Source organism: Oncorhynchus mykiss, chromosome 10 (assembly GCF_013265735.2).
Source record: "Oncorhynchus mykiss isolate Arlee chromosome 10, USDA_OmykA_1.1, whole genome shotgun sequence".
NCBI classification, from domain to species: Eukaryota; Metazoa; Chordata; class Actinopteri; order Salmoniformes; family Salmonidae; genus Oncorhynchus; species Oncorhynchus mykiss.
The window spans coordinates 9,052,869-9,069,048 of NC_048574.1; the positions used below are offsets into that span (position 1 = coordinate 9,052,869).

Here is a 16,180-nt window from a genome sequence, read left to right on the forward strand (position 1 = left end):
CTGAATGAAAGGGGGGATACCTGGTCAGTTGTCCAACTGAATGAAAGGGGGGATATCTGGTCAGTTGTCCAACTGAATGCATTCAACTGAAATTCGTCTTCCGCACTTAACCCAACCCCTCTGAATCCCGGGCAAACAGTAAAGATGGCATCTTTGTGATAGAAGTGTATCCTCATTACTGTTGAGACCTGCTTCAGATACAACTCGGAGCAATGTGGTGTGTCTGTGACCAATTCCCCTCTCCCCACTTCAAAGGCTTCAGTTCATTTGAGTATTTCCCTTATTTTGGGATTAAGAGTGCTTTCAGATTGGTGGCAAAGGAAAAACACTTTTTTCAAGTGAATGGCCTCTAACATCTTAGAGGGAGTGATAGACACTGGCAGGGAGATGGAGAAGCATTGATGCGTGTAGATTTGCAGGTTCCCTGAAAATAAACATTCAGAAAAAAAATCTAGGAAAAGCAGTGATTTGATGGAGAACGTGTTGTCAGGGGGGAGAGACTGCTCTCATTGGTTTGGAATGGAATGTCATTTTTCACTGCTTTGATCCTCTGTGAGGGGAGGCTGTGGGGGGGGGATAAGCGTATGGGGAGGGAGAGGGTGAGGCTTGAGGATGAGTTGGGGTATAGAAAAGTAGGACAGTTTTGTTTCTTTTGTGACACAGGATAAAAAATAGTGCCTGTATGGAAACATCCTACTTTAAAGGCGCGATGTAGTAAGTTATTTATATCACACATATATTAAATTAAAAGACAAAAGCTGATGGCAGAAGTGTCTCTTTAAGTGGGACTGTAATGATGGAGAGTCGAGTCAGCACATCTTAGCCCGTTTCCCTGCTGTCTGTATAATGAAACATACAACGACAGAGATGATCGTGATATTATTACGTCTGGTTTCCGATGTGCTTTGCAGCCGAGCCTACGTCCTGGTCCTTGCCTCCTTGCCTCCTTGCCTCCCTCCTGCTGTGCCACATTGCCATGTTCTGGGCTAATCTGTCTGTCTGCAGCGAAACCACACACTACATTGGGAGGGATGTGGGTTTGCTGCTGATGTGGCTGCTGTGGACATTGTGCTGCAGGATTTTATACACTGAACAAAAATATAAAACACAACATGCAACCATTTCAAATATTTTACTAAGTTACAGTTCATAGAAGGAAATCAGTCAATTGAAATAAATAAATTAGGCCCTAATCTATGGATTTCACATGACTGGGCAGTGGCTCAGCCATAGGTGGGCCTGGGAGGGCATAGGCCCACCCAGTTGGGAGCCAGGTCCACCCACTGGGAAGCCATGCCAGGCCAATCAGATATTTTTTTCCCTCCCCCTCCTAAGAGGATCCCGCAGGTGAAGAAGCCGGCTGTGGAGGTCCTGGGCTGGCGTGGTTACACATGGTCTGCAGTTATGAGGCCAAATTCTCTGAAACAACTTTGGAGGCGGCTTATGGTAGAGAAATTAATATCCTTTCCCTGGCAACAGCTCTGTTAGATATTCCAGCAGTCAGCATGCCAATTGCACGCTCCCTCAAAAACTTGAGACATCGATGGCATTGTATTGTGTGACAAAACTACACATTTTAGAGTGGCCTTTTATTGTCCCCAGCACAAGGTGCACCTGTGTAATGATCATGCTGTTGAATCAGCTTATTGATATGCCACACCTGTCAGGTGGATGGATTATTTTGACTAAGGAGAAATGCTCACTAACAGGAATGTAAAAAAAATTGTGCACATTTGAGAGAAATAAGCTTTTTGTGCATATGGAACATTTCTGGGCTCTTTTCAGCTCATGAAAAATGGGGCCAACACTTTACATGTTGCGTTTATATTTTTGTTCAGTATATTTCACTCTCTCCAAAACCATTGGCATCACTGTTGGGTTGAGGAGGGTAGCTGGGTTGAGGGATAATGTTTTACCTCGTTTGTTTGATGAGGTCAACTCATTGTGACACCGGTGTCATGTCGTCTCATATATCATAGCACACACGTATGACATCGTATCACATTGTGGCGGATCATTTAACCCATTGGCTCATGTAGAATTGAACAACGGTGCCCGAGCCGAAGTTTAAATCAAACAACTCGCCAAAAAAGTTGTCTCCATGGGTCACAAGAACATGGTTGGATTTCCATTTCCTCTCCCTCCGTAAGAGGGAGAGGCAGTCTGAGGAGTTGATTGGCCGGTGCGATGTGTCTAATAGTGGCCTGGTGTTGCCTGTGGAGGAGAGTTTGGAGGAAACGATAAGATCAAGTAAAAAGTAATTAGAGGCCGTGTTTGTGTAGACACTTACAGAGAAGAGCATGAGACAGAGGCGTGGGAAGTTGGACAGAAAGCTCCTGGTGGGTAGGGGTCATTTATCTTGCACCGTTTATCCCTGTAAAAGGCCAAGTGGTTTTCTCTAAACATATATCTGACCTTGAGTGGGATTTTGTCGGAGATCATTTGGGAAATAAAGTGTGTCTTTTATGTGGACGCTGGTGGCTGGACTTGGGGCTACTGGGGCTGTGAATGTGCCGAGGATGCAGCAGGGAACCATCCCAGTCACGGGGAGTGATGACGAAGAGGCTGTAACAAAATGGAGTCAGTTCTGCTAGGACCGCGCTGTAGGATGTTGCGTTGAAAGGCCTTGGCCCAGGAGAGAGGGGGGGGGGGGGGGGGGGGGGGGGGGGGGGGCACTGAGACTCAGATGGATCAACAAAAAAAGAGAATAATATACACCCTTTAGCAGATGCTTTTATCCCAAAGCAACTTAGTAATGCTTGCAAACATTTTCAGTATGGTTTGTGTCAGGAATAGAACCCACTATCCTGACATAGCGACAGCGTAGCCTAGTGGTTAGAGCGGTGGACTAGTAACCGGAAGGTTGCAAGTTCAAACCCCCAAGCTGACAAGGTACAAATCTGTCGTTCTGCTCCTGAACAGGCAGTTAACCCACTGTTCCTAGGCCGTCATTGAAAATAAGAATTTGTTCTTAACTGACTTGCCTGGTTAAATAAAGGTAAAATAAAAAAAAATAGCAAGCACCATGCTCTACCACCTGAGCTACAGAGGACTGTAGAAAGGTTGTATTATGGATGGATAGTAAACCTAACATATCAGGCAATAAAGTACTGTACTACTTGTTCCAAGTTGGAGTAAAAAAAAAAAAGCTTAGCACTCATTTACATTTAAGATTGTTCACATCAAAACACTCCGCAATGAAAATAGCAACATAATCAGATTTGAATTTGTAATGCACATTAGGGAGTGGGATGTGTCTGAAAGCCCTCTTGGAGTGACATTAGAGCTGGCTTGTCTTCTCTTTCTCTCTCTCTCCCCCCATTCTTTTGAGATCTGCATTTGGAGCCGTGTTGAACATGACTTAGAGGATAGAGGAGTATCGCTGAAGCTGAGTATCTCAGGTTTCCTTTGGTCCTCAACTTTTTTCTTGGGAGGAAACTGCTATGATAAATCTCTGCAAATGTCACAGCAAGACCTGCTGTGTATAGACAGCCTCAGCATGTGGTGGTGAGGAGAAGGGAGAGATGAGGAAGAGCGGAGGGGGGGGGGAGATGAGGAAGAGGGGAGGGGGGAGATGAGGAAGAGGGGAGGGGGGAGATGAGGAAGAGGGGAGGGGGGAGATGAGGAAGAGGGGGGGGTGCAGCAGCTCTGTATGTAGAGAAGGGGTGCAGCTGCTCTGTATGTAGAGGGGGGGGGTGTGTGTAGCAGCTCTGTATGTAGAGGGGGGGTGCAGCTGCTCTGTATGTAGAGGGGGGGGGTGTGTAGCAGCTCTGTATGTAGAGAAGGGGTGCAGCTGCTCTGTATGTAGAGGGGGGGTGCAGCAGCTCTGTATGTAGAGGGGGGGGGGTGTGTAGCAGCTCTGTATGTAGAGGGGGGGTGCAGCTGCTCTGTATGTAGAGGGGGGGTGCAGCAGCTCTGTATGTACAGGGGGGGGGGGGTGTAGCAGCTCTGTATGTAGAGAGGGGGTGCAGCAGCTCTGTATGTAGAGGGGGGGGGGGGTGCAGCAGCTCTGTATGTAGAGGGGGGGGGGGTTCAGCAGCTCTGTATGTAGAGGGGGGGGTTCAGCAGCTCTGTGTGTAGAGGGGGGGGGGGGTGCAGCAGCTCTGTATGTAGAGGGGGGGTGCAGCTGCTCTGTATGTATAGGGGGGGGGGGTGCAGCAGCTCTGTATGTAGGGGGGGGGGGGGTGCAGCAGCTCTGTATGTAGAGAGGGGGGTGCAGCAGCTCTGTATGTAGAGGAGGGGGGGGTTCAGCAGCTCTGTGTGTAGAGGGGGGGGGGGGGTGCAGCAGCTCTGTATGTAGAGGGGGGATGCAGCAGCTCTGTGTGTAGAGGGGGGGGGGGTTGGTGCAGCTCTGTGTTTGCTTCCCAGCTCATTACGTGATTGACTTGCCTTGTTAAATAAAGGTTAAATAAAATAAGTAAATAAATACAAAGATGACGCTAACATCAAAGGATAAGGCTTGAAACGCCAGTAACAGCTCCAAATGAGTCACAATGGAGCCCTGTGCCACAGTGAAGCCTTTTGCCACAGTGAACCCTTTTGCCAAACATCCATACCAAAATAGAAAATGAGGACTAATGACAGAAACCGATTTCTCCCTCCAATCTTCACAAAACCTTCCTATTTTACGTTGATGTTCTGATATAGGGGCTAGAGGAGGATGAATCCTGGTCATTAGAGAGAGATGTGCCTTTCTCTCTCTCTCTCTCTGTCCTCTCTCTCTCTCTCTACTCTACCTTTCACTCCCTCTCTCTCTTTCTCTCTCTCTCTCTACTCTACCTTTCTCTCTCTCTCTCTCTCTTTCTCTCTCTCTCTCGTTCTCTCTCTCTCTCTCTCTCTCTCCTCTCCTCTCCTCTCCTCTCCACTCTCTGGCTCTTCTGGTCTGTATGTCCTCTTCCCCTCCACTGCCCCATCCGATGCTCTGCTATTTGCTTAAACGAGTAGTGTGTCAGCAAGCTAGTGATGCAATGGTTATCTTCCTTTCTGGGACTTTGAGACATAACACATATATATTATTCAGTAAAAGCAGGACACTTTCTTTTAGCTTCACATGACCAGATAACTGACATCAAGTCCAAATCACCCGGCCTCTATACAACACAGTGTTTGCCAAAGCAGCCGTGGCTGTTGGATGTTCTGCCGACCTGCTCAGAGCAAAGTGAGTGGTGGGGTTCATTTAATTAGTGAGAGTATTCAACACTTAGCTGGGAGTGCTTTGCCGTGTACCAGACAGTCTCGGGGCCTTGGTGATACCCATTCCATCACACCACAACAGCTTGTTGGGTTGTTATGTGTATCTCTGGTCTTGAGGAGATGCATGAAACACCAAACACATGCAGGCTAATCTTAAAAAACACCGTGAATGCAGAGGTTGTAACACCTTGGAGGGCCTTGTTGGACATACTGTAAGTAGAAGCACAGAATTTATGATATACCGGTATTGATGTACGGACCGGTTTGGGTTTTTTACTTTACCTTCTATACCGGTATTTGAATGTTTGGTTTGTTAAATGTGATAAGCTGTGGGTAACATCCATTTGCATAGTTTACTCGGCTACTTGAGTCATCTCTCTCTCTCCATGCCGCTTTCTACAGACCTAGCCCCGCCCCCTGTCATTCAAAGAGCGCATTGTTGTTCCTCAACCACGAGACACTTGCGTTCAGTCTCTCTGCATGATCAATGCAGCACGTACAACAATGATGCTGTTTTCACTTTGCTTCTTAATCTAAATCCACTAGCGTTCTATAATGACACTATTAGTTTTGTTTCTTACATCTCCAAATCGCTAGCTTGTCTTTCCTTAGCAAGTTGGCCTTAATCGTGTTAGCCGCTCATGCTAATCGCTATTTAGCTGGCTAGCTAGCTCGTACATGTACTGAGTAAGAGCAAACGTTACTAGCTAATACAGCCTGATTATACCAGTGATGGTGGAGACTTAAATCAGCATGTTGATCTGGTACTGGTACTGGTACTCCCTGTGTATAGCTCCACATTGATCTGGTACTGGTACTCCCTGTATATAATTCCACATTGATCTGGTACTCCCTGTATATAGCTCCACATTGATCTGGTACTCCCTGTATATAGCTCCACATTGATCTGGTACTCCCTGTATATAGCTCCACATTGATCTGGTACTGGTACTCCCTGTATATAGCTCCACATTGATCTGGTACTCCCTGTATATAGCTCCACATTGATCTGGTACTGGTACTCCCTGTATATAATTCCACATTGATCTGGTACTCCCTTTATATAGCTCCACATTGATCTGGTACTGGTACTCCCTGTATATAATTCCACATTAATCTGGTACTGGTACTCCCTGTATATAGCTCCACATTGATCTGGTACTGGTACTCCCTGTATATAGCTGCACATTGATATGGTACTGGTACTCCCTGTATATAGATCCACATTGATCTGGTACTGGTACTCCCTGTATATAGCTCCACATTAATCTGGTACTGGTACTCCCTGTATATAGATCCACATTGATCTGGTACTCCCTGTATATAACTCCACATTGATCTGGTACTCCCTGTATATAGCTCCACATTGATCTGGTACTAGTACTCCCTGTATATAGCTGCCCATTAATCTGGTACTCCCTGTATATACTGCAGCTGCACATTGATCTGGTACTGCTACTTCCTGTATATAGCTGCACATTGATCTGGTACTGGTACTCCCTGTATATAGCTGCACATTGATCTGGTACTCCCTGTATATAGCTCCACATTGATCTGGTACTGGTACTCCCTGTATATAGCTCCACATTGATCTGGTACTTCCTGTATATAGCTCCACATTGATCTGGTACTGGTACTTCCTGTATATAGCTGCCCATTAATCTGGTACTCCCTGTATATACTGTAGCTGCACATTGATCTGGTACTGGTACTCCCTGTATATAGCTCCACATTGATCTGGTACTGGTACTCCCTGTATATAGCTGCACATTGATCTGGTACTCCCTGTATATAGCTCCACATTGATCTGGTACTGGTACTCCCTGTATATAGCTCCACATTGATCTGGTACTCCCTGTATATAGCTCCACATTGATCTGGTACTCCCTGTATATAGCTCCACATTGATCTGGTACTGGTACTCCCTGTATATACTGTAGCTGCACATTGATCTGGTACTCCCTGTATATAGCTGCACATTGATCTGGTACTGGTACTTCCTGTATATAGCTCCACATTGATCTGGTACTGGTACTCCCTGTATATAGCTCCACATTGATCTGGTACTGGTACTCCCTGTATATAGCTCCACATTGATCTGGTACTGGTACTCCCTGTATATAGCTCCACATTGATCTGGTACTGGTACTCCCTGTATATAGCTCCACATTGATCTGGTACTGGTACTCCCTGTATATAGCTCCACATTGATCTGGTACTCCCTGTATATAGCTCCACATTGATCTGGTACTCCCTGTATATAGCTCCACATTGATCTGGTACTCCCTGTATATAGCTCCACATTGATCTGGTACTGGTACTCCCTGTATATAGCTGCACATTGATCTGGTACTGGTACTCCCTGTATATAGCTCCACATTGATCTGGTACTGGTACTCCCTGTATATAGCTCCACATTGATCTGGTACTGGTACTCCCTGTATATAGCTCCACATTGATCTGGTACTGGTACTCCCTGTATATAGCTCCACATTAATCTGGTACTGCTACTTCCTGTATATAGCTCCACATTGATCTGGTACTGCTACTTCCTGTATATAGCTCCACATTGATCTGGTACTGCTACTTCCTGTATATAGCTTCATTCTTGTGTATTTTATTCTCTAGGAAAGGGTTGTAGTAAAGCATTTCACCCGTTGTGTTTGGCGCATGTGATACGATTTGATTTACCCTTGTCCACTCTCCATTCTCTCCTGCCCCTCCCCTCCATTCTCCTCTCCTCCATTCTCCTCTCCTCCATTCTCCTCTCCTGCTCTCCCTTCCCCTCCCCTCCATTCTCCTCTCCTCCATTCTCCTCTCCTCCATTCTCCTCTCCTCTCCTGCTCTCCCTTCCGCTCTCCTCCATTCTCCTCTCCTCCATTCTCCTCCCCTCTCCTCTCCTGCTCTCTCTTCCCCTCCCCTCCATTCTCCTCTCCTCCATTATCCTCCCCTCCCCTCTCCTCTATTCTCCTCCCCTCTGCTCTCCTGCCTCTCTTGCATTCTCCTCCCCTCTCCTCTCCTGCTCTCTCTTCCCCTCTCCTCCATTCTCCTCCCCTCCCCTCTCCTCTCCCCTCCTCTATTCTCCTCCCCTCTGCTCTCCTGCCTCTCTTGCATTCTCCTCTCCTCTCCTGCTCTCTCTTCCCCTCTCCTCCATTCTCCTCCCCTCCCCTCTCCTCTCCCCTCCTCTATTCTCCTCCCCTCTGCTCTCCTGCCTCTCTTGCATTCTCCTCCCCTCTCCTCTCCTGCTCTCTCTTCCCCTCTCCTCCATTCTCCTCCCCTCCCCTCTCCTCTCCCCTCCTCTATTCTCCTCCCCTCTCCTCTCCTGCTCTCTCTTCCCCTCTCCTCTCCATTCTCCTAATCTCTTTCAACTCTGTATCACTAATTTACTGTGGCCAATCTTCAACCCTGCTGTATGCTTCTCCATATTCATGAGTCATTTCATATTTAACCAGATCAAACAGGCCTGCTAGCTGCAGCTACAGTGGCTTGCTGTCGTATTCCACAATATATTTGCTTTATTTCACCACCAGTAAAATATAGTTGTGGTGCCTGGTCAATAATAACTACACTAGTATGTGTACACCCCTTCAAACGAGTGGGATTCAGCTATTTCAGCCACACCCGTCGCTGACATGTGTATAAAATAGAGTACACGGCCATGCAATCTCCATAGACAAACCTTGGCAGTAGAATGGCCGTGCTGAAGAGCTCAGTGACGTTCAGCGTGGCACCGTCATATGATGCCCCTGTCAACTGTAAGTGCTGTTGTTGTGTAGTGGAAACGTCTAGTTGTGACGCCTGGTCAGTTAACACTATGTAGGTAACAGCCGTCAGCGATAGACAATAATACTGGGAGTCAGTTATGATCGACTTTACTTTAATTTAATTACCTTAAAGCAGAGTTTTGGGGTCAACCATTTCACTACAACTCTACTTTATGAAGTACTGAAAGTGCAGTCTTACCTGGGGTATTGTGCATTCACAGCCCTTCTACATCTTGTCATTTCGTTTGTCACTGGCCTATGCACAATACCCTATAATATAAAAAGTGGAATTATGTTTTCGAAATGTATATAAATTAATAAAGAATGAAAAGCTGTAGTGTCTTGAGTCAGTAACTATTCAACCCCTTTGTTACGACAAGCCTAAATAAGTTCAGGAGTAAACATGTGTTTAACAAGTCACATAATAAGTTGCATGGACTCACTCTGTGTGCAATAATAGTGTTTATTAACATGATTTTTGAATGACTACCTCATTTCTGTACCCGACACATACAATTATCTGTAAGGTCCCTCAGTCGAGCAATGAATTTCAAACACAGATTCAAGCACAAAAAACAGGGAGGTTTTCCAATGCCTCGCCAAGAAGGGCACCGATTGGTACAAATAAAAAAAAGCAGATGTTTAATTTTTTTTTTTACTTAAGCAAGTCAGAACATGACAGCCTACCCCAGCCAACACTGGGCCAATTGTGTAACCACCCTCCCAATCCCAACCAGTTATGCTACAGCCTGGAATTGAACCAAGGTCTGTAGTGATGCCTCTAAGGCACTGAGATGTAGTGCCTTAGACCGCTCCGCCACTCGGAAGCCCCATAGGGCATATCCCTTTGAGCATGAAAATGGTTGTCTAGCAATGAACCAATTTTTTGATAGAGCTTGAATATTTGTTTAAAAATAATAAATGGGCAAATGTTGCGCAATCCAGGTGTGGAAAACTTAGGGAGAGGTCGAAATGTACACAATATTTACCCAGAGGAAAATGGGGAGGGTTGTGCTTTTTCAATTTCAGTCAGGGGGAGGGTTAAGTATTTGTTTTATTTCGTCCAGGGGAGGATCATTTGTAATCAATTAAATGTCATATTACTCAGGGTTTGAGAATGAATTGTTCATTATAGTATCTTGTGTGCCCGATGATGCCCCTCACCCGCTGATTCTCTGCTGGGTGCGCCTAGTGTGGTCTATATCAGCTTCTCAAACCTCATCCGTTAGCCTGCCGGTTTATAAAGAACTTCACAGGGTGGTGGAAGTGTACGGTGATGAGCTTGATGCACCTTTCCAATACATATTGAGGGTCTTATTCCCGTGACATGATGATAGATGCTTGACTGCCCGTTTGACAAATAAAAATAATAGCGCTCTTATCCATAATCATTTCATAATGTAGGTTGCGTACCTGCACTGTACCTGCAATCTGTTGAACTGTTGGCTAGAGAGCACGTACCAAGACCAGACTGGGCACATTTGCCATATAGCGCCATTTTGTTTGTGACAAACCCATGACTACAGTTGAAAATGTGATGGTAACCCATTTCAATTGTATTTTTCATTCGGTACATGGGAATTTGACCTGAAACGTTATTTTTTTATGTGCACAACATCATCACTCACAGACTTTTATCCGTAATAAGTCTGTTTGATTGAAACACATTGCTGGTGCAATGCAATGCACATTTTATTTTATGCAGATCTGAAAATATTTGCATAAAAATCTTTCGCAAATTGGATGGAAACCTAGCTAGTGATATTCATAGGCTGCGCTACAACTCTTCTATAGCCAAGGACGAGGAGACAAACATTTACTTTGCTTGGGAAGTAATGATTCCCATAGCAGTATGATATTTAATGTCCGGCATTTCAACATACTATAACTAAATCAGTCAGGAGCATGCAAGATAGGCTAAGAAGGAATGAAAATTAATTGATTTAGGCTATATTATTATTACAAGTCTATACATTTAAGAATTCAACTGTGAAGCATTTGTGATACTCGCAGTTTAACAACACATCAACAGCAACACATCAACAACACATCAACAACACATCAACAACATGCCTATACATTTTACATTTAGTTTTTTTAAACTTATAATTAAATAATAATTAAACAAAAAAAAAGACAATTGAATCCATTTTAATCCCAATTTTGTAACACAACAACATGTGGAAAAAGTCAAGGGGTGTGAATACTTTCTGAAGGCTCTGTATACAATTCAACGTTGTTTTCTCAGTTCAATCGGTTTTGGTTGCAAAAGAGTGGAAAAGGAAGGTGACTATGGCAAGTTAAAGAACATTCTTTGACCATTGATGGCATAAAGAATCAACATGAAAACCATGCTTTCACTATATATTTCTCAAGGTCAGAGTCAAACGCATGAGCTGTTTTTTTTTTTTTAAGGTATGTAAAATACCTTACATGATGGTTAATTTAAAAGCCGACATCAGACATCAACGCTGACCTTCTTTCAGCCTCCTGCTATTAAACAGCAAGGTTAACCGGAGAGATAGGAGTTGAACACCCCGTAAAGCTTCCCCATCTTCTATATCTCTCTTTCTTGCTCTCAATTGTTTCTCTCGTCTTTCATTGTCGTAATTTTTTTTTATGGCTCAGCAGTGTGGCTCTGTTGTCTGTGGACTTGACAGTCTCAACTTCAACATAAAGAGCCAATGTGTCTCAAAGAGTATAGATATGGACACAAGATGTTAATATTTCTATCACTTCATGTTCAAACAGGGCGCTGCCTATCGTCCACCTGTGACTTACAATACCAGTGTGTATAGTAACATATGTATCCTCCATCTTCTGTGTGTGTGTGTGTGTGCTCCCCAGGTCGTCCCCTACCTCCCACACCTTCGTCCAGCCTGCTACCCCCCGCCCCACCTCCACCCACCGGTCCATCCCATCCTGCCCCCCCAGCCATCAGGGAGTGCCAAGTGCCCCTGCTGGACAGCCGCTCCCCCCACGTCATGCTGGACCCCCCTCCTGACGACGAATTCTCCCCTAATTCATACCTACTCCGGGCCTGCGCCCCTCCACCCCAACCCCCCTCCGCGGGTAAGACCTCTTCCCAAGCCAATGTACTGTACACTATCGTAGATAATCCATCTATCATGGAATCTCTCTCTGTCTCTCTTCGCTGTGGTTCAGGAATGTATACAGTCTGTTGAATGATTTAAATGTAGATTTACTACCAAAAAGTGAGTGAATTGTAAACGATAAAGCCACATCTTTGACGGTAAAGGACATTCTACAATGATCATATGTAAATGTTACATTTTTTAATGATCCTTGATGTCCTTTAAAAATAACTAATTTGCTTCAGGTATAACATCAAATGTATCTGTTAAGATTTCATTTCATTGCCAGGTCGCAATTGTAAATGAGAACTTGTTCTCAACTTGCCTACCTGGTTAAATAAAGGTGAAAAAATAATAATAATAATAATAATTGATATACTGCATTTTCCAAATATTGTGTTTTTCACACACAAAAAAAGTAAGTAGTCATTTAGGATCTTCATAAAAATAGGAAAGTGTTTTGAAAGCTGCTCCTTTATTTTTAATTTAGCCAATTGTGCCCCTATGGGACTCCCGATCACGGTCAGTTGTGATAGAGCCCGGGATCAAACCAGGGTCTGTAGTGACGCCCCTACCACTGCGAGGCAGTGCCTTAGACCGCTGCGCCACTCAGGAGGCCAATCAGAATGTATTATTTTCATATTAATTAACTACCATTCCATAGTAAATTAGGAAACCTTATCATTGACTCAGTTTCTAGCTGTGCATGTGAGACGGGTTGCATATTAAATAGGCACTCGTTTAGGGTTTGTATTTCCACTGTCATCCGTGGTCTATTGGATAAAATAAAGAGAGCTTGTTAGTGTACAATATTTAAATAATAGACATACATTTTAATTGCTTAAGAATATGTTACTTATCAAGTGGAAATGTAGTGTTTATTTTCAATTCAAAGAAGGCAAACTGGTGAAATTACCAATGCTTTGGAAATTGATACATATCCATGTATTGGAATTGGGGTTTAATTAATTATTATGTCATTGAATTGTTAGATTGAATTGAGTTTGAAATGCATAAATATGTTTATATATATATATATATATATATATTTATGCATTTCAAACTCAGTTCAATCTATATTAATAAATATATATATATATATATATATATATATACACAGTAAGAGGTTTGAAAAATACTGTGAAAAGGATAATGCCCTTTTTAGTGTAAGAGCTGTTTTAGAAGACTGCCTGAAATAGTTTTAGTGGGATGGAGTTTTGGCCTGCCTGGTCACATCACCAGGTGGTAAATTAGTAAATGTACCAATAAGAAAGAGTTCCAAACCTCTCTGCCAATAACAGCTAGTTTTCAGTTTTCCCCTCCCAACTCAAACCACTCCCAGAAAGTCCAGACAAAATTGTTGCTTGAGAAATTGGTCTTTGCTAAAGAAGCTAATTTTATTTCACTGTGAGGTGCTTAATTGTTACGCAGCTATTTTTTTTGATATTGAGATAAAAACAATCTGCATAGACACTTAAAGATGCAATATCGCTCCACCATTTCCTGTTTGCTAACATTCTAAAAGTTCACCTCATTTCCGTTTAAGTGACAAAACAGGCAGTCATTGTTTAAAGAGTCATCGTACCGTCTAAACCAATGTGAAATATTTTCCATAACCCAAATGATGTATTTTCAGCTGTTTGAAACTGGTGTACAAAACCCGAGAGTAAAAAGTAGCAAAAAAAATGTAACTTAAGACCGGGAAGCATACAAATAGCTTACAATGAACATATCTACCGCTTCTTAGACTTGCTTTCAATGAGAATGACAGATCTATAACACACAGTTCTACGATATTCAAAAGCATTATTCATTAGAAATGGTGTGGAAATAGGCCCACTTAATTCATTTTCATATTCTCTGCCCGTAATAGCTTTACCTTTTGTGCGCTACCATGAACAAGCAAGAAAATTGTGCGTCTCTGAGTATGCTTTCTTTCCAAACACGGTGATTGCGCAGCTGTTAGTTTTTTTTCTTCTAATCACGTCGGCATTCAGAATGAGACTTCCTAGGTGACTGAATTCTCCTCAGTGGGAGAGGACGGTGAAAGGAAAGGATTTCAGATGATTACTGCGACGTCACACAGAGACTCTGCTTGTAGCCGGAGCTACAGACTTAGGGGGAGAGCTTTGTCTGCGTTTCCAATGGTTGCTCTCACTCTTTTTGTGTGTGTTTTTTTCTTCTGACTGTACATTCAACACTATTGATATATTCCTTGTGTATTTATCTCTAAAACGTGGAAGCACAGCGGTTGGCTATTGTGGATTCATGTTGCATAGTTCTGGGACTATGATTATTATTATTATTATTTTATTTTTTTACATACCAGTGAATATTCCCTTAATATATTGTGAAAAAAATGATGTACTCTAGGTTATATATTTTTCTTGCCAGGGCACTTGAAGAAATTTACTAAAAATAGGACATTTTTACATGGATTATTGAAAGAAATTGGAAAAGACGCTCAAAGACCCTCAGTCTAAACGGAAATATAACATTTTTGAAATGCAGGACGTTTGAATTCCATTGGTCAGGTTTTCTTATTTCCAACCCACTGCGTCTGTGAACCTCAAAGTAGTTGTACATTATGGAGTAATACAAGTAGGAATTTTACATTAAATCACATTTTCCCGTTTATTTATCCGATTTAGCAGGTATCAGACACTTTTGTGTCCGAAGTTTATAGTGAAGTGCGACAGGCTCTTTCTTCTGTAGACCTGCTCCTTGACGTGTTGCCTTCTGATCCACATCATCCCAAAGCCTTTGAAGTTGAAAGGTCACGGACTCCCATTGTTGGGGGTCATGTGGTTTCCTCCTTGAATAGATTGAGATGACACCTCACTAAATCGAAAAGAGAAAATATATATTCTCCGTGCTTGGTCACTCTGGCTCTTTCTAATCAATGTGAAGTACATTCCCTGTTTAAGGGCAATCAGGAGAGCTTTTACTCTGAGCAATAACTGCCAATAACCCACATATTCATAGAATTAAGACAACATACTGAATGAAGCATAAATAATGGGAATTAATGGCAGGAAAGCTGTGAAAGAGATCTCCATCCTCTTCTATGGATCTGAATTGGTAAGTGTGTGTGTGTGGGGGGGGGGGGGTGTTCAGAATTCGAGAGCAACGTGATTTTAGCCAATTTCAAACGATCTCAAATTGGTTTACTTTTCCGAGGAGACTCAATCATGGCGAAGCTAACCATATTGTACGTGACCTTCTGTGTTCGGTCTGAGACAGCACTGACCGATGTCGTAATATATTGATTGAGGAATCAGCAATTGGATTTTCATTATGATAGCCTGTGCTTCTTGTTTTCAACAGATACACATAGTAGTAGATACCCTAGTCATAGACTGTTCTCTCTGCTACCGCAAGGCAAGCGGTACCGGAGGGCCAAGTCTAGTCATAGACTGTTCTCTCTGCTACCGCACGGCAAGCGGTACCGGAGCTCCAAGTCTAGTCATAGACTGTTCTCTCTGCTACCGCACGGCAAGCGGTACCGGAGCTCCAAGTCTAGATCCAAGAGGCTTTTAAACAGCTTCTACCCCCAAGCCATAACACTCTTGAACAGCTAGTCAAATGGCTACCCAGACTATTTGCATTGACCCCCACCCTTTTACGCTGCTGCTACTCTCTGTTATCATCTATGCATAGTCACTTTAATAACTCTACCTACATGTACATATTACCTCATTTACCTTGACTAACCGGTGCCCCGCACATTGACTCTGTACCGGTACCCCCTGTATATAGCCTCCACATTGACTCTGTACCGTAATACCCTGTATATAGCCTCCACACTGACTCAGTACCGGAACACCCTGTATATAGCCTCCACATTGACTCTGTACCGGTACCCCCTGTATATAGTCTCCACATTGACTCTGTACCGGTACCCCCTGTATATAGTCTCCACATTGACTCTGTACCGTAATACCCTGTATATAGCCTCCACATTGACTCTGTACCGTAATACCCTGTATATAGCCTCCACATTGACTCTGTACCGTAATACCCTGTATATAGCCTCCACATTGACTCTGTACCGTAATACCCTGTATATAGCCTCCACATTGACTCTGTACCGTAATACCCTGTATATAGCCTCCACATTGACTCTGT

General features: G+C 43.5%; 1 protein-coding gene across 1 annotated transcript in view; it reads left to right on the forward strand.

Annotated features, from left to right (window-relative positions):
- LOC110534851 (teneurin-2) overlaps positions 1 to 16,180 on the forward strand; it is a 146,961-nt gene that overhangs the window by 5,631 nt on the left and 125,150 nt on the right. Inside the window, exon 2 of the mRNA XM_036989631.1 lies at positions 11,805 to 12,029. Within this exon, the coding sequence (XP_036845526.1) occupies positions 11,805 to 12,029 (225 nt within the window). The remainder of the gene's footprint in view (positions 1 to 11,804; positions 12,030 to 16,180) is intronic.